Source organism: Filicampus tigris, chromosome 18 (assembly GCF_054856515.1).
Source record: "Filicampus tigris isolate MCC_2025a chromosome 18, RoL_Ftig_1.0, whole genome shotgun sequence".
Classification (NCBI taxonomy): domain Eukaryota; kingdom Metazoa; phylum Chordata; class Actinopteri; order Syngnathiformes; family Syngnathidae; genus Filicampus; species Filicampus tigris.
In genome coordinates, this window is record NC_141234.1 from 4,130,484 (window position 1) to 4,152,426 (window position 21,943).

The 21,943-nt window shown below is 41.3% G+C and overlaps 1 protein-coding gene across 1 annotated transcript in view; it reads left to right on the plus strand.

The window, feature by feature from the left end:
- The first annotated feature begins 9,755 nt into the window (after positions 1–9,755).
- col16a1 (collagen, type XVI, alpha 1) overlaps positions 9,756–21,943 on the plus strand; it is a 41,914-nt gene continuing 29,726 nt past the window's right edge. Inside the window, exons 1-4 of the mRNA XM_086014379.1 lie at positions 9,756–9,929; positions 13,611–13,717; positions 20,403–20,471; positions 20,547–20,664. Coding sequence (XP_085870505.1) covers positions 13,645–13,717; positions 20,403–20,471; positions 20,547–20,664 — 260 coding nt within the window. The 5' untranslated portion in view covers positions 9,756–9,929; positions 13,611–13,644. The remainder of the gene's footprint in view (positions 9,930–13,610; positions 13,718–20,402; positions 20,472–20,546; positions 20,665–21,943) is intronic.

Sequence of the window (21,943 nt, forward strand, 5' to 3'; positions counted from 1 at the left end):
AAATGTTTGAAGTTTTATTTTTTGCACAGTACAGTAAATTAAAACTTAAAAGATGTGAAAAATCGGCTAGTCAAAAAGAAATAGTACTAGTGCCACGTAGATTCAGAATCTTCTGAGCTTGCTGAGGCCTCTGCACCTCTGAAAGGTACCTCCTTTGTTTCTGTATCTGTCCAATTCTTTCTTTTTCAGCTGTGGTGCTTGCTGGAGGTGGTTATCACTCAGATGGAAAAACAAATTAATTGAAATTGAAATCCCACCATAGTTTCAGCAAAATTCCTCCAGAAAAATGTGAATGGATAACAGCATGATTTTGCACAGGCGTGCCTGTGTGTCGCACATTTTGCCTTTAATTGTTTGTTTTTGCTCGAGCATGGTGGATTCTTAAACATCAAAATAGAGGTACATGATGGGACCAGAGAGGTCAGATTTTTTTCAAAGATCATTTTTGTCATACACTACTGTGAGCTCATACTGACCATTTTAACAAGAGCAACAAAAAGGGATGTTTTTGAACATCGTTAACTTCCTCCTTTAATACAATACACTTACATCTGATTTTTATAAAACATCCTCCAAATCAATTGGTCATGTATTCACTATATTTTTTATGTCATTATCTAGTAGGCTAGTTATTTGTGTATTAGTTTGGGGGCCCTTATTGGATTTTCATTTTCTGCTTGTTCCCCGCCGTTATCTTGTATCTTGTAAAGATTAAAAAAGAAAAAAAAAAGGACCTCCCGGGTCTACTGGCATCCCAGTAGTTGTAAGTGAAGAATGAACGGAAAACACAATTCAAGCTTTATGCATTTTTGCTGTAATTGCTTTTCAACACAGGAACTTCCAGAAAAAGTGATCAAAGAGAGAGAATTCCACTCCCTTTTCACATTTTTATCTCATATCTGAACCTAAGAGTCAAGAGAATACATTACAGTGGGGATATGCTAAGTGAACCATCACGGGATGAAGTTATCATCTGATACTGCTTTAACAAGACACCCTTTAACAATCCCACATATATACATCCAATCATTTTTTGTACCACTCATCCTCACAAGCGCTGCTGGTGAGCTGGGGCCAATCCCAGCTGGCTTAAGGCGGGAGGTGAGATCCACCCTGATCTGAATGGCCGCCACTCACGTATATAAACATACATATTGTTCAGCTGTTCGATGTATGTGCATTTTTGATTTGGTACCTTTCAGCTGCAATTTAGTCTAAATGAATGTGTGCTCCTTGTGTCCATTACCTTCATTCTTTTCATCGGGTTTCACCACGGTTGCCTTGAGACACCACATCTACTGAGATATAAGTCAGCCTTGATTTGTGCTTTGAATTCTTTGTGGACACTTACATTGAATCTATAGCGATTGTTATGGTCGAAATATATTCATTGTAAAGCATCTCTCTTTCACTCTCTGCATATATTCAGATGGATGATGAACATCCATGTTCCTCAAACATGATTGATACATATATGTTATTTGATTAGATATTACTATATATCAGGGGCGCCAAGTCCGGTCCTCAAGAGCCACAAATTCAGGCTGTTTTAGGTTGATCCCTACGGCAACACACCTGTTTCAAATCAGCTCATCAGCTAAATTTGCAAAAAGCCCGATAATCAGCGTGATGATTTTAATTTGGTGTGTTGCCGTAGGGATAAACCTAAAACAGGCTGGACTGTGGCTCTTGAGAACCGGACTTGGCCACCCCTGCTGTATAAGCTATATGCTGTTGGAATGCCCGCATCCGTCTATCCAAGCATCCATCACCAAACGCCCCTCTAGCTCTATATCAAGCCATTCATCCACCAATGTTTCCTCCCCTCGCCTCTTCTGTACCCCCTCCCCTCTGGTGCGTGCCGGTGGGAGTGGTCTGCCCTTGATCTGCTCTCACAACAAACAGGCTGGTAAACATCATGAAACATTTAGAGGAGGCAGAGCAGCCTTCTCTCTAATTCACAGTGGCAAGCCAGAGATGCAAAACAGCGTCTGCTCCCAAAGCTCGCTCCAACAGATGGGTGTTATGTATACAGTGTATATACATTTTATGGGCAAAAATATCAAGAGTAGTCTCTTAATGAATTCTGTGGCATTGGGTTTGATTCCTTAGTTTGAACTAAATTAGTGGGAACAGGTTTTTCCTGCATAACTGTGCATAACCTTCGATTAGTTTGGTAAGGAAGAACCTGTGAGTCTTGACCTCAATCTCTCAAACAACTTTGAGGCCAACGAAACCTCAGACACTGTAACCCAGGCCCACTCATCCGGGATAAGTGACTTAAAAAACAAACACCCAAAAAAATCAGGAATCTGCAAAATACATTGATTGGCTGCGAAAGTAGTAGTGTGTGAAAGAATTCAATAAAACATGCCAATCGTCACATTTGGTTAGGACTTGAGGGTAACAGATAAACCAATCACATTGGCTCACCCATTTCGTTCCGCAGAAACAGCTTTCCCATGCTTATATATAGTTATTTATGAATTTCGATTACCTTCGAGGTTGGTGAAATGGAGCAGAGCTGCTTTGGGATCTAACCTGCATGTAAACACAGTACCTGAACTGTTCTCCCCCCCCAAGTCTGGAGATATTTATGTCAAAATGTGATCTCCCAAAGAAATGTTACGCAGTGTGTTTCCGGAAGTTAATTAGCTCCAAGGAGGTTTCCGGTGTCGTTTGTCTGTCCTGTCAGAAGAATGATTTGGGAAGGAGGGGTGTCGGAAGGGCCAGTTAGATTTCAATTGGATCACAGTCTCTGTTTATTTTCCACCAGCTTTTATTGTTTGAGGATCTTGGTTTATTATTGCATGTATACAATTCAATTGTTGTCCATCCTTTTCTTGCACAAGTCAATGTGTTGATTACCTTGAAATACATGTTTTCCTAGGCCTGCATTGAATGTTGGCTGGCGGCCTGATTTTCTGTGTTTTCCTCCCCTTTCACACCATAAGAAATATCCACGTGAATCAATAAGTCATGAATCCGGTCAAGCAGTTTATCCACATAATTAGGCTTCTTGCCATCATTGCCTCCATGCAGGAAAGTGTGTAATATGTTCATATAATGTATTTAATTTTGACCTGCAGTCTTGATCTTTTATTTCTCCTCTCTTTTGACATCATTTTCCTGCATCTCCTGCCATCCTCTTTTCTTTCTCCGAAAAATACCTTTGTGTCCGGCTCAAAGATTGCACGTTCACCCGTACGTGCACACACACATACTTTAAAGATGTTAACAAAAAACAAAACAAAAAACATTATGCAGATGTAATGGGCCAGTTTGCGTGACTGTTGCAGACTGCAGCCCAGTGTAAATTTATCAAAGTAGAGATTTTATGCATTTCATTCACATTTTAAAACTGTGTCTTAATAACACATGGAATGATTTCATCAAAATATCCCAAGGATAAAAACGTTTTTTTTTACATTCTTGCCAAAATCAAGCTGCCGGACGTCCCATGCAAGTGAGTCAGTCCTCATCCCGATAAATGGGCAAGCACATCAGAGACCCAACTATATGTATACAAAACACAATTCCAGTAGTTCTTGTGTGGGCAAGAGTCATGACTGCTAGCTTAAGGGGAACTGCTAGAAAAGTCAGTGAGTCCAAGTGAATGCTTCCTCAGACGAAAAATGATGTAAGAATAAAAATATGAAATGGATATGAATAAGGACAATTTTGGGAAGAAATTGAATCTTTTTAGTATACGTACTTTTACATGTATTTTAGCAAATGTAACAAATGGAGACACATATCCCTCATGCTGATCAGTCATGCGCGTTCCTTGCAGGGAAAATTGATAAGACATAGTAACATTAAAGGAATCTACTATATGTGGTACTTTTGTATTATATTCATGTCTGTTGCATGTTTATATTTGCTATATTTGAATCCTGCAAAAAAAAAAAAAATCATAATGTGTGACATTCTTCCTTTTTATTTGGTAATACTAAGGTATTGATCTTTCTGATAACAGTTTTAAAGACGTTTTAAAGATTGCTGTTGAAACATTGCAGCATAGGTGTGTGGGCTTTGCGTGTAAAGCCACAGCTCTGCTGCTACTTACACAGCAATCAATGCTACTAGGCACTGTAGGGAGGTAATCGATCATATTAGGACTGTGGAACAGTCACAATTTCTTGTGTGTGTACACGCGCATATATATATATATATATATATATATATATATATATATATATATATATATATATATATATATATATATATATGGTTGTTCTCCAGGTACTCCGGTTTCCTCCCACATTCCAAAAAACATGCATGGTAAGTTGATTGGACTCTCTAAATTGCCCTTAGGTGTGATTGTGAGTGCGGATGTTTGTCTCTGTGTGCCCTGCGATTGGCTGGCAACCAATTCAGGGCGTCCCCCGCCTACTGCCCGAAGACAGCTGGGATAGGCTCCAGCACGCCCCGCGACCCTTGTGAGGATTAGCGGTATCGATAATGGATGGATGGATGTATATGTGTGGATTGCTTTTTCCACTACCTGCACCCTCTCTTTTCCTCGCTCTCATGTCATCATTGATCCTCAGCTTTCATAGCGAGTATGAGAGGGGGTGAGAAAGAGGATGCAGTTAAGCCCTCTGAGACTTCTTAATGACCTGGGCGACGAAAGAAAACATGAGCAGGTATTTATGATCTTCGGAATCGTTACCATAATATAATCCGGGCAATGAGAGCCTGAGTGGGCATTCTCAGTTTGAGGCCGGACTGAATGTCAAAATGAATTACTGTGACCATCTGGAGGATTTTGAAAAGAAATAAAAAAAAAAGAGTTATGTATAAAACAAATGATGAGCAGTCTCGCAGTGCACAGTATGTTTCTTCAGCCATTCACGGGAAGAGTGAACACATCATTTCAGATCACAAAAGACTAGCATTTTGTTCTCTGCTTGTCTTCGGATGATGGGATGCCAGTTGCAGCATGGTGAAGCATGTAGTTAGCGTGTCTGCCTCACAGATGGGAGGTTATGTTTTGAAATCTCTAAATTGTCCATAGGCGTGAATGTGAAAGGTTATCTCTCAATGTGTCCTGTGACTGACTGGGGATCAGTCTTGTACAGTTATTGTTGGGTGCCTTTACTGAGTACCAAGGTGTTAGGAATCAGGTGTCCTCCTGTATTTCATTATTTTTCAACTATTAGCTTTGTTGGTTGCACAATGCGTGTGTGCGAGGGAGGTGGTGTGCTGTTCATTTAAGTCTTGCCCATTCATTCATACTGCAGCAACCCGGAGGTGGTTAACTGCAACTGTCTTTGCTGGGGTGAATATTGCTACTTTTTGAAATATTGGTTCCCCTTCAAGTAGAAGTAAATATATTTCATATAGTAACGTTTGAGTAACTGTAGTTTGATTCATTAACAGGAAAAAAAGTTAGATTAATCGTGACTGGAAAACAGGCACATGTGGGAGTAACGTGTTGCTTAGTAACGCGTTGCTGGCACCCGTGTGTAAGATTAAACAATTGGGAGCAGAGCTCCTGTCACAAAGTGCTATATACTGGTTTGCAACCTCATAAGTCCCTGCAGAGCTGTAAGAAAATAGAGATAATATTCATGGATTGGTATGGCATTCACATCAATGTTTGAGTGTATAGAAATTATGGCATTTGGAAACTGGCAAGTTCTTTTATGCTGAGTAGATTCCAGAATCCTCTCAATTGGCCACCAAACGGTGTAAGTGACCAATACAACAAATTGCTGCTTTAAACGTAGTGGTTATATACCATTATGTAACTCTGCGGGGATATCCTTTGCACTGATAGACTTGCTGACAACATGGCGCTAAAGTCCAAGTCCAAACCTTCAAAGTTTTGTACTGACTTAGTCGTGGTATCCAACAGAGAGCAACACAGTGCCCCTTCCTGAGCCTAATGTAAACGAGCCATTGATTTCATTAAACCCCTCCAGCATCAATTGCAAGAGGTGCTGTGAACTCCTTGTGCATCCCTGTGGCAAGACACTTTGATTAGCCTAAAGGTGTGTTTGGGGATATAGAAGAAGATTAAACGACTCTAGGAAGCACACTGATTTAGTTTTCAATCAATACGTTTGTAAAATTCATACATATTCCGCATTGGTATGTTTTAGCTAAAAGGTTTCTCCAAGCTTTGTGCCACGTAGCCCCTTATATTAGACGACCAGCTGTGAGGGGGTTGATGACAAACCTAACGGTGAAGCTCCACTAATGTGATGCAGAGCTCCGATTTTGCTGCTGCCGATTTGATTCTTGAGAGCGTGTTTGCAATTCAATGTTTAGTTTTATTCAGTCGTGTTCTGTAAGTGTTTTAAGTACTGAGGGAATTAGCTACAGAGCCACTTGAGGACATCTGGGTGCTTTTTATAAATTGGACTTACAGAGCTCTTCGTCATAGTGGTTTGTTGATGCAATAGCATCTTATTTTGTTGTTAGGCCATTGGTGCATATTATTCATGTATGTTTTAGCAATCTCCCAAAGTGCAGTTTTACGTTTGAAAGCATTTTGCTTTCGCATGCAGATGCAATTAAGGCCAAAATGAGTCACTCCTAATACTGTTCTGGTTGTTTTCTCCAGCCTTTTGAATTAACTACATTGCTTCTTGAGCCCACAAAGAGAACGATGTGAGAAGGGACATTTATTCATTGCGGTTTGGCTGCCTTGCTAATCTAAAAGTCAACACAGTATTTATATTACTAGCAAGGCTCTGATTGGATAGTCCAACCGTCTTAAATGAACTTTTAGCAGAATTATGACTTGCAGAAATATTTTCACTCTTTTGGAGTAATTATCCTAACAGAAAATAGGTCAAAGGTCTAATTCATGCCAGTGCCTCGTAAGCACAGTCACAATTTTCTCTTTGTCCCCACCCCAAACTTCCATCAAACATAAAGGTTGTATTTGTCACAACTTGCTGTGCTGTGGGCAAACGTTTTTTTACCCAAATGCGGAAAGGCAAGGCGGGACAAATTCAAAACAAAATGTACTTATTTTAAATTAAATTAAATTAAATACAAGAAAACTGACAAGCCAATTAGGACCACCTGGACAAGACACAAAGCTGATTGGTTAACACAGGGCCAGGATGATAATAAGAGGTGGAAACAAAACCTAACAAGACATAGGAAAAATGGATAAAGTGGACCATCAGCATTGAATGTATTCCCCAAAAATGGCCAAGTACATAAAGCAAAAAAAAGGCAAGTAGCGATTATAGATATGTTACTGAAGGTATATGAGCAAAGTAAAATTGATTTGAATTAAATAAAACATTTATTATCATGCCTAAGGGGTAGCAACAGCATCACGCCTATTACAAGCCGGAAGAATAAGAAAACACGTGAAGGGGAATAAAGAATTTAACGTGGCAAAAACGAGACGCATGTGTCCTAGTCTTGAAATGGAAAAATACTGATACTGTATATTTCCGTTCCGACCTCTGTTCTTTCGTCTTCTTACTCCTATCCAGTCAGCATATTCCATTCACCCTCCCACCTTCTCTGTGCCTTTCAAATGTTTTCTGTGGTTGGAAAGAATGAGAGGGGGGAGACATTGATGCTGTGTTTGGGAATATGTGTCAGTTGGCAAAATAGGGTCCACATGGCCTGGATCTATGATGTGTACTTGGCTTCATGTAAAATGTTTTTTTTATTTTTTTTATCTATCTTTGTTGCCTTTCACCCACATAAGCTCGATTTTGCTCTTTTTTTTTTTATGAACACTCTCCTTCTGTTTTATAGTCCTCTTTTTTTTTTGTACTCCCACCACCCAGATGTCACAACAAGCAAATCAGACTATAGTAACAAAATACGCCACATCTCGCCACAGCCTTAAATCCACAGTGCATGCGCTGGGTGTGTGCGCGTGATCGTCTTGTAACTTATAATGCTGGTTTGCTGCAGCAGTGGGAGTCTTTCAGCTCACCGCTTGGCATTTCAACTTTATTCCATGTCTTATTGCTGTAATAATGTAGCCCAGCAAGCGGAGCAGCAGTAGACACACTAACACATTTTTATTGATAGAAATCTTGCTTGCACTCAATCAACGAGGGTTGATGGGGAAAATTAAGTCAATTTATTGGGTGCACAACTGCACGTATTTTACGCAGGCGGTAATAAAAACAGAGGTCCCTCGCGTCAATTCAAGGGCAGGATGGGTTGCGCATTTGTGGTTATCTTCTGAACTGCTGAAGTGAATGAATGCAGGGGATAACCATGAGTAACGAATATGATGCTCTTTTTTTGTAATCTTAACACAAATCCCCTGTCAGCAAACCTTAGCAGCGTTTGGCCTACGGATAATGTCCCCTGCCCTCTTTCACCGCTCTCTTGCTCTCTCATCCCTCATCCCCTTAGTGGAGCACGAGAGCATGCAGTGGAAATAACTGAGCCAATAAAGACAATGCCAGAATCCATCCACTCCCTGCGCTTCGGATAGTTACTAATGAAACGAGCGGCTACGGATGTTGAGCGACGACACACAAGCGGAGACCCTTTGATAAAACAAATGCTACGGATGGTAGACAATGTGGTGGAGTGTAGTATGATGGAGGAGTCGACTTGGGTGGAGACAAATGAGACAGATGAATGGAAGAGGCGAGAGGTTGAGAAGGAAAACATTACCACTACTTTTTCAGGACGTGGATGGAATGAGTATAACCCATTGTATGGATCAAGGATTTTTTTTACGGTGTCTTGCCACAACACAGCAACACAGATACCTACAATTAGATAATGAGATATGGAACCCTATTTTTGTAAACAGGCACCTGTGCGTTCGGTGTAAAAACTCAAGTCAGCTGTGTTACATCCCACAACGGCGCAAACGCCCTATTCCATCTACACTATGCCAGTCAAGGAAAATAGAAAAAATTAAAAATAAATTCTACTGATCCGTAAAGTTAGACTATGCCTTGCGCTGGACTTGAACTGGGCATTAAAATATGATCCGTAATGTTGGCACCCAACTTCCATTTCCACAAAAGTAAAATTGCATTGAGTTTCTCCACTCAAACAGTGAGTCTGCAATTGCGTTTATTCATTAATGTTGAAAGAAAAACAAATCAATATACTCTTTGAATCTTCTTTGTGTATTACATACACAGAGAAGAAAATGTCATTATTACAGAATCATGTATCAGCCATTCATTCATTCAATCATTGGTGAGCACTCTTCATTCGGTCTTCGTGCCAATGTGGTATTTGCCGATTGAGCAATTTACCAGACGCAATTGATGCAGCTATTAAGGTAAGGGGTCTCAATGGTCACAGGGTTGTAACTTGGTCTCCTTCGGATTGCTTCAATAAAACCCAGCAATCAACAATAGGGAAGCAGAGTACTCTGCCATCCATCAAAAGTAGGTCTGATGCATTTATGCATTATAATGGATTGAATTCTTGCAGAAAAGGCCGTAATCAACATTGCTTGAACCCGAGCCAGAATTGCAACAATGTCTTTAGCACATAGTCAATTATGAATCAAAGAGTGTAAGGCAACGAAGAGGCAAGGAGAGGGCACAGGCCTGGAGGAAAGATGCTCAAAAGATTAGAGACAACCCTGCGGCCTTCTTGCACAGATACGGTGATGTCATCAAGGGATCTCCCACATGAAAAACTAGGAGAAAAAAAACAGATCCACACCGGGGAAGATTCTGAGACACAGAGGGAAAAAAAAAAAAAAAAGAGAGGCAGAGACTTGGGAATTAGCAGCGGCAAGAGAGGGGAGGGGAAAAGTTGGACACCCACTCTCGCTGTGACTTTTCCTCCTCTTCCCTTTCTCCGTGGAAGGAGCCTCAAGACAAAAAAAAAGTCACTAAAAGGATCAAAACCAACTGGATTACTTTGGATTTACATCGGATCTTTATATGCAAATGTTCATGTTTATTGGTGGATTCGTGTAATTACAAGTTTGTGGATTTAATCCAAAATTCAAGGTATGTATTTAATGTTCTGGTGAATGCATGGCACAATGCGTAAGAACGGAGCAACAATGGAGTTCTTGGGGATTTTTTTTTTTTTTTTTTCAGCAACAAGTCCTTGAACAAGCTTTCAACAAAGTGCAACTGAAGAAGTACAAAGGAACGGGGGGGGGGGGAAAGTTCACATCAACTTGGCTTTGTCATTTTATTGCTGATTCAACGTTAATAACTGTGCAACTATGAAGCAACCACACTCATACTTCTGACGGTGTAGTTTGTAGAACTGCTGCGTAAAGTGATGTGAGTGGATGCTTTTCTCCCACTCTTTTCTCCCATTTGATGTAGCCAAGATGCATGTGGCTGTTGATGACTCCAGCTTGCAACCGGGTCATGCAAGCATGGAAAAAAAAGAGGCACGCACACCGTGGCGTAGTAGCACACTCTTCCATTGAACAAATGTCAGGATTCAAACAACTTTGGTGATACCAAAGTCACATCTGCTTCCTGAATTAGTCTCCATGTTTGCTGGCTTTTGCATCAATGCCTGTGCAACCCCCCCCCCCCCCCTTCCCTGTACTTTCCCTAGGTGTTGAGTTTTCAGCATTTGCATGTGCAGTTTCCCCTACTAAAGGATCCCTCCCTATGAACAACGTTCCTGCATGGCTCAGTATCTGCAGGGACTCTCGTGCAGGTTATGCAGTCATGAGAACATGACACATTTGTTGTCATTCATTTAAAGTTCATTTAACTCGCTGTCGGCCACATGTAGCGGTAAACTTTGGGCAAATGAGGAAAACTGCTTTGGAAGCTTCTGTGTGGGGCTTGCAGCAAAGTCTATTACCCCGTTGACACTTTGTTTATTCGGGTCAGTTGTGAATATATCATGAGGGATCAGTCTAGCAACACTCGGCAAGGCTGACCCAGCCATGCATATTATGGGCTCTGGGCCAACCAGCTTATGTCATACGAGTATTTTTCTCTCATATTGTAAGCGGACATATTGAAAGTGTCCATGCCTTTGGTAACTTGAGACGTTGTGGAGTAGACTCCCTCTGAGGATTGCCTGCGATTAACTGTCCTGCCTTTTTTCTCCCCTCTTCCTCTGCAACTGCGCCGGCCTGTTTCTCATTACTGAATATTCAAGCTCTTGGACACTGGCCAGAATGTAAGACTCGTGAAAACTTGCCTCAGCCTATCCTGAGCACAGCACGCTTTGGGATATTGCCTCAGCTAGTTTGTAAGTTTCTATTGCTCCCTGTTATTGCTTATGCGGAGGATCTATCATAGTTTGATGGGATCTTTGCATTCGTTTATTCAAACTCCAGTGCAGTAGAGTAGGAAGTGTACAACTTGTGGTGAGTCAGTTCCAGGCCCGTAAGCATTAAGTCTTGCATTTTTGGAGACCCTCAAATGAGTACTTTAAAAGGATGTCTCCAGAACCAGCCCATAAAGTCAGACCCTTCTGTGGGACCATACAAAGAGTGGTCATACATCTGAAAGGGCCTTCCATTGAGCAGGACGTTTATTTTCATTGCTCAAGTAGAGAAACAGCTGGAACATATGCTGACCAACTATTACCAGAAATGCTGTATTTGTTCCTAATTTTAGTAAGCTACAGTAGTTGTATTATTTTACTTTGCTTTTAAACGCCTGTAACTCTTGTTTGTAAATACTTTTAAATATTGTACTTTTGATTGTGAATCACATTGAGTTATCTTTTGCATGAAATACACTATATAAATGAAGCTGCCCCCTTTACTTGTTCCTTGAGTTTTACTATTGTATGCTTTTTTTTATCACTAAACAGGCTGTCACTCTTATTGTAAACAAGGAACATGATGAATTATAAGTCTAAAATTTGAAAAGCACTGAGTGCACTTACCTCACCATGTGTGGTAGTGGAAATTATTAGAGAACTGGAACCAGACAGTTGGTCTTAGTTCTAAAGAAATATGTCAATAGTAGGTGTCAGGTTTATTTTTGGTCATTGAGCTCCCTGTGACCAGCATTTTGCCTCGAAATAGACATTTTTTTACTCTCCTTGTTTTGGCTCCTCTCACGGTGACCAAAACATTTGGTTTCTGTCTTAATGTGCTTAGGGACAGTGTGGTGGCAAACTCCAGCGGCCCAACTTTATCTCCTCCGGCCAGCTTTGTGGCCCTGAAACTGTGGCTATGGCAAAGAAGAATTTGTAACACATATTAGGAAGCTCACAAAATGTATTTGGATTATGGCCAGAAAATTATAGCAACGAGCTGTTTCATATGCATCGGTCTCAGTTCTCTGGAATATGATGCATTATTTATTGTGTGAACTTACTTATTATGATGATGATTGTGTGGGATCTGGTCGCCTATAATGGCTGCAGGCTGAGAGTGCTCAAACAGCCATCTGAGGCTTTGATTAACCTTCTGCCCATCCAGCCGCAGGGGGAAATGTATTTTTGTTTCCCATCACTGTTATTTTACAATAAAATTGTTTTGCACAAGGATGAATTCCGCCTTCGGATGACTCTGGACATAAAGTGACAAACATTTCATTAGGCTTTAAACATGGAAAGCGTCCCTTTTTAACGCATACTTGCCGCTAAAATACACCTGAGTAAACAGCAGTCAAAACTGAATGCATAATTCAGAATGCCATCAGCGCTCGATCCATTTGTCAGTATTGAAGATGTATATTCTTGAGTGTAGTAATATTGAATTTGAGTAACGTTCTACAGCAGCAAACTATTCGGGCAAAAACAGGCTGATCGATTCCACCCAAAAATATTATTGCATTACATCTAGATCAAGCTTACTATGCAAACAACGTTTATATGCTCGTCAGACTAATCGGATTCTACGCTTGTTCTGCAATGCATTGTCAGCAGCCACCAGCCGCATTGCAGTAGGCGGGCACGCCATGCTAAATGCTATTCACGTTGTGCCCTCAGGGCGCACAGAGGTGGAGGTCATTGCTCCTGGAAGACAGGACAGGTGTGTCGACGGGAGGCACTTTGCTCACTCGCCTGCCTTGAGGGCTCCGCTGTACCTGTAAACACTGCAGCGGTATGAGCCGCTCTCACGCTGAGAGCAAATATGGGTCGGTGGGTGATGTGTTAATGCGAGTCAGCATGGATGGATGGTGCGTTTATGGAAGTGCATTGTCTTGTTTATCAGCAAGAAAAGGTAAGGTTGTGGATGCTGAATAGAAATGTCTTGAAGAAATAGCATGATTGGATCTGGCCTGTGTTGTTGGGTCACAACAAACATCTGGTTCAACACTTTCATGCCAGATGTGTTGTATTTTGGGGATTTGACTACAATGTGTGAGACTGGACAAACAATTTGCACGTAATAATTGTCCTTACTTGATCATATTTACATGTTGTGGCTTAACACATGTATGCTTATGTCATATCTGCATACACATGTGTTTTTATGTCGCTTGTGCCCAGTGAAAGGCCAACCAGATGGATGGTATAATGATGATAATCAGACTTGATAGACTTACACTGTGGCTAATTCATATGCCTCTAACAAAGCCGGCATCATCGTACATCATTAACACATTGGCTGTGACCAGCTCATAAATAAACATCAACATCTATTCAAGACTGACAGAATGTAGCATAATTTTGCAGCTGTAAACATGCAGAAGGGTGCACAGTCAGAATACTGGGAGGAGTTTGACGTTTTGTGTCTGTTCCATCAGGTGGTGGTTGAGGTGAGGCGAGGCGTGCGAAACCATGTGGCTTCTTTGCTCCTGCCTGACTCTGCTGGCCATCAGCCTGCAATGTGAAGCACTTCCATCGGAGCAAGGTGAGACTCTGATTCTTTTCTGGACGTTAAAGAATGTGGTCATGTGATTATATACTCAAGAAGGTAATTAAAATCATTCTCTAGACACTGACATTCAGATTAATAAGGCCATTAGAGCGAGAAAAAATTCAATAGGATACAAAAATACACACAAATATTAAATGCGCATGCAAGGTCAGATGTTGGAACACAGGTGTCAAGCTCCGGTCCTCGCGGGCCACTATCTTGCACATTTTAGATGTTTCCCTCCTGTAACACAGGTGATTCAAAAGATCAGCTCATTAGCTAGCTCTACGGGAGCCTGATAAGGGTCCTGATCAGGTGTGTTGGAGGTGGGAAACATCCAAAACAAGCAGGATAGTGGCCTTCGAGGATTGGAGTTTGATACATGTGTGTTGGATTTAGGGGGTCTCGCAGATACAAGCAACCCAAGGAGTTGTAGCGCCTTGCTTGAGGTCACTCTGGCATTGCTTGAGATATAAACTGATATCTCAAGCAAGATGTACCATGTACCATGATTTCATCTGGAACAGCACATGAAAGAATTCAACTGTTCCAACTGATTGAATCTATGGTCACTTAATTAAAAGACCAACTCAAAAACTTTCAACCAAAATGTATCGCATGAACAACTAGTTGAGCTTTAGAATCCCGGAGCAGTGGCGGCTCAACGCTCACTATCATATGGAGCATAATTATGGCTTACTTTGTTTCAGCTGCTTGCTCCTAGTGGCAGGGTGGTCAGTCTGTGGCTGAAATATGCGGTTGCTTTTCTCTTCAGGAGCCCTCAATCATTCCAGCAGGGTGCTGATTGACACTTTTTCATATAAATGCAAGTGCAAGGGAAGTGGTGAACATAATCGCTTTGTACCACTGGGCGTATTTATTTAGTTCCAAGCAGTCACGCTCCCTCCTCGTACTCTCGGGGGCAAACTGGTGATATCGCTTGGGTGCAGTGTCTCCCTCGCAGCTCATCGAACTCCATAAGAAGCTTTGAGGAGTCTCTCTTGGGACAGCCTCATCATTGGCTGGTCGGACGAAACGGCGCCAGCTTGCAGCCCCCTTGAGTCTTTTCGCCGCAGTGGTTTGAGAGAAAGTGATGTTTCAAATGCAGACGTAACATTTTGCTACAGCGGACTACACAAAAACATGGTCCCTCCCAACTGTTCCTCTGACTCATCCAAATCTCAATTTACTGGTAATTTGCTGACATTACATCTGGGGAGCAGGTTTAATTAAAACTGGTGTTGAGGAATCGTGCTGCAGAACCACAGCTTATCAGCCGAAGAGACTGGTCCTCTCGGGCACATCAAATTGCTTTGGTGAGGTGGTATGTTTTTGTGCACCACAGAGTCTCTGCAGTCGGAAGTTATGATTTATGTTAGAATTATGCCTTTTGTCAGTGTCTAATCTGCGATCCATTGCTTTCTTCTGCTGTGTGTGCCAACTATTGCATCACAAATACAGATATAAAATTAAAGTCTTAGTCATGATCTTCATAAAATGCTGCATTTACTCCCCCGAGGCGCTTTTCCAGGCCTTCACTGTCATTTCCTTCAAGAGATGCTCCATACTGAGACTTTCTGAGTTGTAAAAAGTGAAAAGCTGCTTGTTTGGATTCAGGATATTTGAAGAATGTTTAATTTCCGTGCATGAGAGGGTGACGGTTTGCCTTGGCAGCATTTTTCGGATCATTATCAGTCTTGCTATCAGTTTTTCCGCATTTGGCTGAATATGAGCCCTGGACGCTTTCACGAGTCATTTTTGCACTTCCACCAGCATATACTTCATCAAAAAACATTTGTTGTATAGTTATCCACTGGCAGTCACACATTCCCAATTCGGACGTGGGAACAATACTTTGAATGAGCTTCTCCATAATCTTTTCTACCTATCATTTTGGTGCAGGGTAATCATAGTTGTCCATAGAATAGAATCGCTTTAAAGAAAATTACGCCAAATCTAATCGGTCTTTCCATTCTTGAGTGTGACCACTGACCGGTACTTTGAACTTTGTGGTCAAACGTGTGTATTTTCGTCATGAAGACACCTCTTGATTGCAGATGCCGTTCTAAATCTTGATCTGGTGAGATGCTTGTGATTGGTTGATTCCTCCGAAAACTTCCAGACCTTTTGAGTATTGTTGAGCTCACCAGTAATGTATTTTTTATGCCAATTGCTTGCCTTTGACACATCCTTTCAGTTCGGATTGAATTGCATTGGGACTTCTACCCCACAAGTTCGCTCAAAGAGCTACTGATCTAATGGTCAGTCAACGTCACAAAAGTAGCCAAAAATGCACGACTGTAATCATCTTTTGAGTGTTAAGTAGTTATCTACCTCAAACATACACATAATCAGCTTTGCAATATACCCTTAGCTGTACAAACTATGAGTATGTCCCCAAAATCACTGTAGTGTTGTTTAAGAAATCCTTCCTAAAATAACCTGCTTACGTGGCACGATGAGCACTAACAGCTATTTTCTTAATTTGGTCAAACTACCAAGTCAATTTGTTTTTAACAAGACTATTTCCCCATTTCCGACCTCCATATCCATCAGCGTATGCATAGAAATGCAGACTAGATGCGCCACGTCAGACGTTTACATTTACAAAGCTCTCAAGGCTAATGTTTGCCAGTCCTAATAATTGTATAATAAAATTAGGCCAGGGGCCCGAACGGGGGCGCTTAGCCATCCAAAAGGGCTGTTTCATGTCTTTCCACTCTGCTGTAATGCAATTTTGTCTCCGGAAAACAACCAGGAATGTTCACTCGTTCTCATTTGCCTAGAAGCAGAAGTGTGAGAGACTCCCTGTGATATAGTCCCGTCTTAGTTCCTCCTCCATTTGTATTAACTTCTGAGGCTGTCATTTTCTCTCCCTTTTGAGCCTAATGTAGACAATGTTGAATCATTGTATTAAATCAACCACATCACACATCGCCCTCCTCATGCCTTGGATGACTTTAACGGCCAGAGGTACTGGAAGGCTCTGAGAGAGAAAGACTTTTTGCTGATCAGCAGCCCAGTCCAATTATCTGTGAATGCCACACTGTAAAGCGCATTCAATAACACAGGATCCCACCTTATTAAAAACCACACGGTGTGAGCACACGTCTGACCACTTAAGACCACTCTTACACCTTTACAGTTGATACAAAATGTGTTTGATTTGAGTTTTTTTGACATATATTGTATTAGTCCAGGTGTTGTCATAAAAATGCTTGGACTGCTTGTTTCATTTAAAGGGGAAGTCAACCCAAACATTTTTTCCCAGAATACGTTCTATGAAGGCCCACTAGTTGAGATACGGCATTCTGATTAATATTGCATTTGTGGAATATAAGTTAAGCAGCAAAATGCACCCACTTTTAGCCATCTCAGGGGGCGGCCATTTTGTCACTTCTGTCGACTGAAGCTGACATTGAAGTTGCTCAGGGCTCAGACAACGACCAATCAGGGCTCAGCTTCGGAAAACAGGTGAGTCAGCATATACCTCATGGTCGTTATCTGAGCCCTGAGCCACTTCAATGTAATCTTCACTTGAGAGAATTGACAAAAAGCCCCCTCCCCCCAAGCTAGCTAGAAACGGGTGGAATTCTCATTCCACAAACGCAATATTAATCATAATGTGGTAGTTAGACTAGGGGGCCTGCACAGAACACATGCTGGAAGAAAATATGTTTGGGTTGACTTTGCCTTTAAATTCTCTTGTCTTGACAAAAGCATGCACAGCTTGAATATTCATAAAAATTTGAGCTCTGTATTCATGTTTTTTGTTCAAACACAATGTTGGAACACTGGCAGTGTTTGCAGTTAGCAGCCATGTGTGCTGACAAAAAAGCGGGAGCACACTAGATAGACATTAAATTATGACTGCCAAGCAGTAGGCTCTTTCTAAAAGAATATGTTTTAAAAAACAACAACTGACCACCAGAAATCAATACCTATCCAAACGATTATGAATGGTAGACCTTCCATGTTCAGTGAAAATCAGAGACCACATTGTGGCACTCCTCTAAAAGAACATAATGTCAGCAACTGCGTGTTGCATGATTGCGAGTGTTTCATTACCTGCTTTGGCAGGATTCAACAACAACTCTTGAAAGAGGAAGAGAAGCCAGCCAAGTCAGTCCCTTCCATTCAAGGCTGCATGCCGTTACTAGTAAGAGAGTGCCCTTCCTAATTTCCACTAATACGCTCGTCAACAGGCAACTGCTTTCGTTTGATTGCAGCTTGAATCAAAATGAGCTTTGTTCTGCCACATGTCCTCTGCCAATGTCCAAAGTCTAACAACACATGACCTATAAATTCTAAACATGTAGACATTAACCAATTCTGAAACATCAGGTGTTTGAGCTACACATGATCACATGGCAACTTCAAGGTAAAACTTAAGAAATCCATCTATATAGAATTTTCCATGTCAGAATTCATTAAAGAAACCATAAAGTTCCATTTAGGTGACACACTAGCGGCAATGACAAGGAGTGGCTACAAGTGACAGGGATGCCAAACAAAATAGAAAGTTATTGAATAATCAATAGAAATCTTCAAAGTATCAAACCCACACAGTAAACCTGAACAAAAACTGCGCTAGAAAAGTAATACGTCAAAATGTCAGCAAAGCTGGTAAAAACTAGGAACAAAAGTAACAGCCAAAGTTCTCAGAAAACCGCAGGTAAAAACATAGTGAGGAAGCACAATCAACAAAAGCACAGACTCTTAGGAGTCAGGATTACGGATCACAAGGTGATCTGACAAAGTGGAGGCAGACTATTTATACACCGGTGACTGGGACACAGGTGGAGACAATCACCAATACGAGGAGACACAAGGGCAGGAAGTAATGCTTCTGAAATGAGAGGAACGACTACAAAATAAAAGCAGACATGACAACGTTGTCATGACACACTGTCCACTAACAGCTGGTCAGCATTTTTCGCTGACACTGACAATTTCAAATTTGGGGGCTTCTCTTTAAGTAACATACTGTATATTCTCCGAAAGCCTTTCCCCCCTTCCCTCTTCAGCTTTTTACTATGACAAATGATCATCTTCCTTCCACCTCATCATCTCTTCAGCTGTTAGTCAGCTTTTTGTGGTTTCCCCTGCCTTGCTCGCCTCTAGTCATGATCTCTAAAGCCGACAGGGCTTTCATCCTGACTCTGTGATGAAAAACAAAATAATAAAAAAAAAGATAGAAAAAAAACGATAAGAGGCGAAAACTTTAGATTTCTGCACACCAAAATGCCAGAAACGAGAGATACGGAATGAAGATATAGTCTCTCTGTTTACGTGTGTTGTGTCTTTTTTGGACAGGCAGCATTTGAAAAGCTGCAGAGATTTCAGTTAGCGCTGACTTTGCAGAAGCCAATATCAGTGGAGGACCAAGTTAAAAGATCCAGTGTTTTGATTCTCTATTCCCCTCTCTGCTTACCAATCCATCCTTATGTGACAGATGTTATCCACACCTTGATTTGTGCATGTCGACGACAACAACAACACAACATGCAGCGCATACAGACAGGCTGCAATGTGCAATGCTTTTTTGAATCATTGTCTTACGGCTTGGCACCGGGTTGAGCAGATGCTTCAGGGCATCAAGATGAATAGGTGATGACTTATTATATTTTCTCTCACCAGCGGGCTTTTGTGTAATTAAATTCCTCAATCTTAATTACGCTATAATTTCTGTAGTAATTTTAGCCCCTGACACGACCGACATGTGGCGTGACATGCTTGAAAGCAGCCACAGCTTGCACTTGCTACTTCTCCCAAACTCTCAATTACATTCAACTCCATTAAATTGGAGAAACAGGAACCCAAATGGGTGCACATTTATTCACAGGGACTAATAAAGCAGGTTATTTCTTCAGGCTCCACTCTGTCTTCTTGTGTTTATTAGTCCCTTAATAATAAGCCCCGGTCTCAGCCTTATATTTGATTTAGCATCATAAAGAAAAACACATTTGGAAAAGAGATGCTTTTACTCAGTTCAATTCCCCACTGAGCACCAATTTGTTAGCAGGTTTAACTACAGCAAGTTTGGACTCTGGCTCCATTTTTAATCTTGTTTTATTTTTGCAAAAGTGTTGCTACAGAGCTACATTTCCCCATTAGAAGATTGTTAAAGACTGACAAAAAGAGATGCTTTTTTTTTTTTCAAAAAATGAAAGTGGGCCTGGTATAATGTCTTGCTCAGTCCTATGATCCTCTGCCCCAAAGAGATCAATTAACTGCATATCACAGTGATTCACAGTGTTCATGTCTCACTCTAATAGCCCAGTTTTTCCACACGTCTCACATAACCTCCTACCCTAGCCCCTTTTTAGTCTGTCAGGCTGAATTGACAGGCACCAGTTTTCTTCTGTAACACCCCCCCTTGACAAGGTGAGAACATGTCCATCAAGCGCAGTGTGAGACAACCTGTCAGATCGAGCCGTGTTCCTCTCAGCGCCTTTGACCTCATTTCATCTAGCTCGGTGTGTTTTACTCGCTTTAGGACTTCATTTTGGATCAATACTGTTTGTATATCTTGAGTGTACTGTAGATCATCGTCAAGAACCGGGTGTATTCAGCCATTGCTGTTGAGATGCTTTGTGCTCTCATCTTGTCAACTGAAAAATGTATGACTAAAATCGCTTTCCTTGCCTAAGCGTCAGCCGACTATTTGTCTTCCCAGATGTGCAGTGCCCAGCTTTGCAAGTTGAAGAATGGAAGTTTCCACATTCAGCTCGGGATAATATCACAGGTGATGTAAACGCTCTTTAAAGCTTCTTTTCTATTTATTTGTGAGGATGTTGACAAAGCTTAGTGTCATTCGCAGGTTTTAATTTGGTGAGGCGGTTCTCCCTTCTCAAGAATCAAGACGTCAAGAAGATCCGCAACCCTCGCGGGCCCGTTATCCTCCGCTTGGGCAAGACTCCCCTCATCCGTCCCACCGAGTAAGTTTAACGTACATCTCCTTGTGTTCTGCCGGTTCACAACTGATTGACATTCAGACAACAAATGAGCGACGATCGCCGTTCATCAGCACAGCGACGCTGTTGTTTTGTTATTGTGCACAATCCAGTTGGAGTTGGAATATACCTCCACAGGCCTGATTGTATTTCCAGATAGACAACTTCCTCTGTCCCCGCTGGGGACACTGCATTGTAAAAAGAGAAGAATGAAAGAAAAACAAAACTTGCAAAATTGACGGATTGATTAGTATTTGCATGACATTTGCTGTGTTTTTACATCATTAAGCAATGTGTGTTAGAATTGTAAAAATAAAGATGCCATGCTGACTTGCCAGCTGAATATACAACTGGTTCTCACACAGTTCCGTCTGTTTCTGTCAACGATAAAGCATGTTTACTAAACTTGACTGAAGTAGTTTATCAGTCTGTCCGGTACTGCTAGCTCTGCTCACTCTAAGGCCAAATAAAACATTCCTTTTTGGCATTTTGTCCATAAAGTGCCTCACATACTGTACACTGTAATATGTTATGGGCAAAGTAGTTTATTATATATACACAGTGACAATTTATTACTGCTGGTTATAGATTCTGTCATGGTCCAAATATATCCTTTTGTGCTTGTCCTTATTACGGTGGCGGGATTTCCATTATCAGACTTATTTTTAAGTGGCCCACATTAATGTTAACTTAACTACTGATGTGAGGCCGGGACTGACCTTTTGATCAACATTACTACCGATAAATAAATACATAGATAAATACGAAATCCTTTTCTGGTAGCTCTGTCAAAATGTCTCTGGCTCTCAGAAAATAAGAGTAGAGTCGGGGAGCAGATGGACAATCAAAGGATGTTCAGCACTATTAAAGGTTTCAATCCAGGGAATAAGTGAACACATTAAGAACAAACCTTAAGGCTTATTCTATGGCTTTCACTCCGTGAGTGTGATTGCATGCTTTTGTTCTAATGTGCTAAATCTGTCTCAGTGTGCTGAAAGCATATAAAACACGGTGTGCTGTCACTCAAGCAGCTTTTTAATTCATTCGCAACAAGCCTGACTAAAGGCGGAGACGTGTGTACAGTGATTGGAAACTAATGGTTTGCTTTGTATCAGAGACTAATCGACTCACAAATGAGTGACAGCCAAATGAAGCCACTTGTTTCTTGGCGGCCTCATTTGTCCGTTGCCAGTGAAATGGGCACCGCTCAGCAAAGCAGGATTTGATTGCTTTAGACCTGTTTTCTTTTATGTCGCTGGAGTGC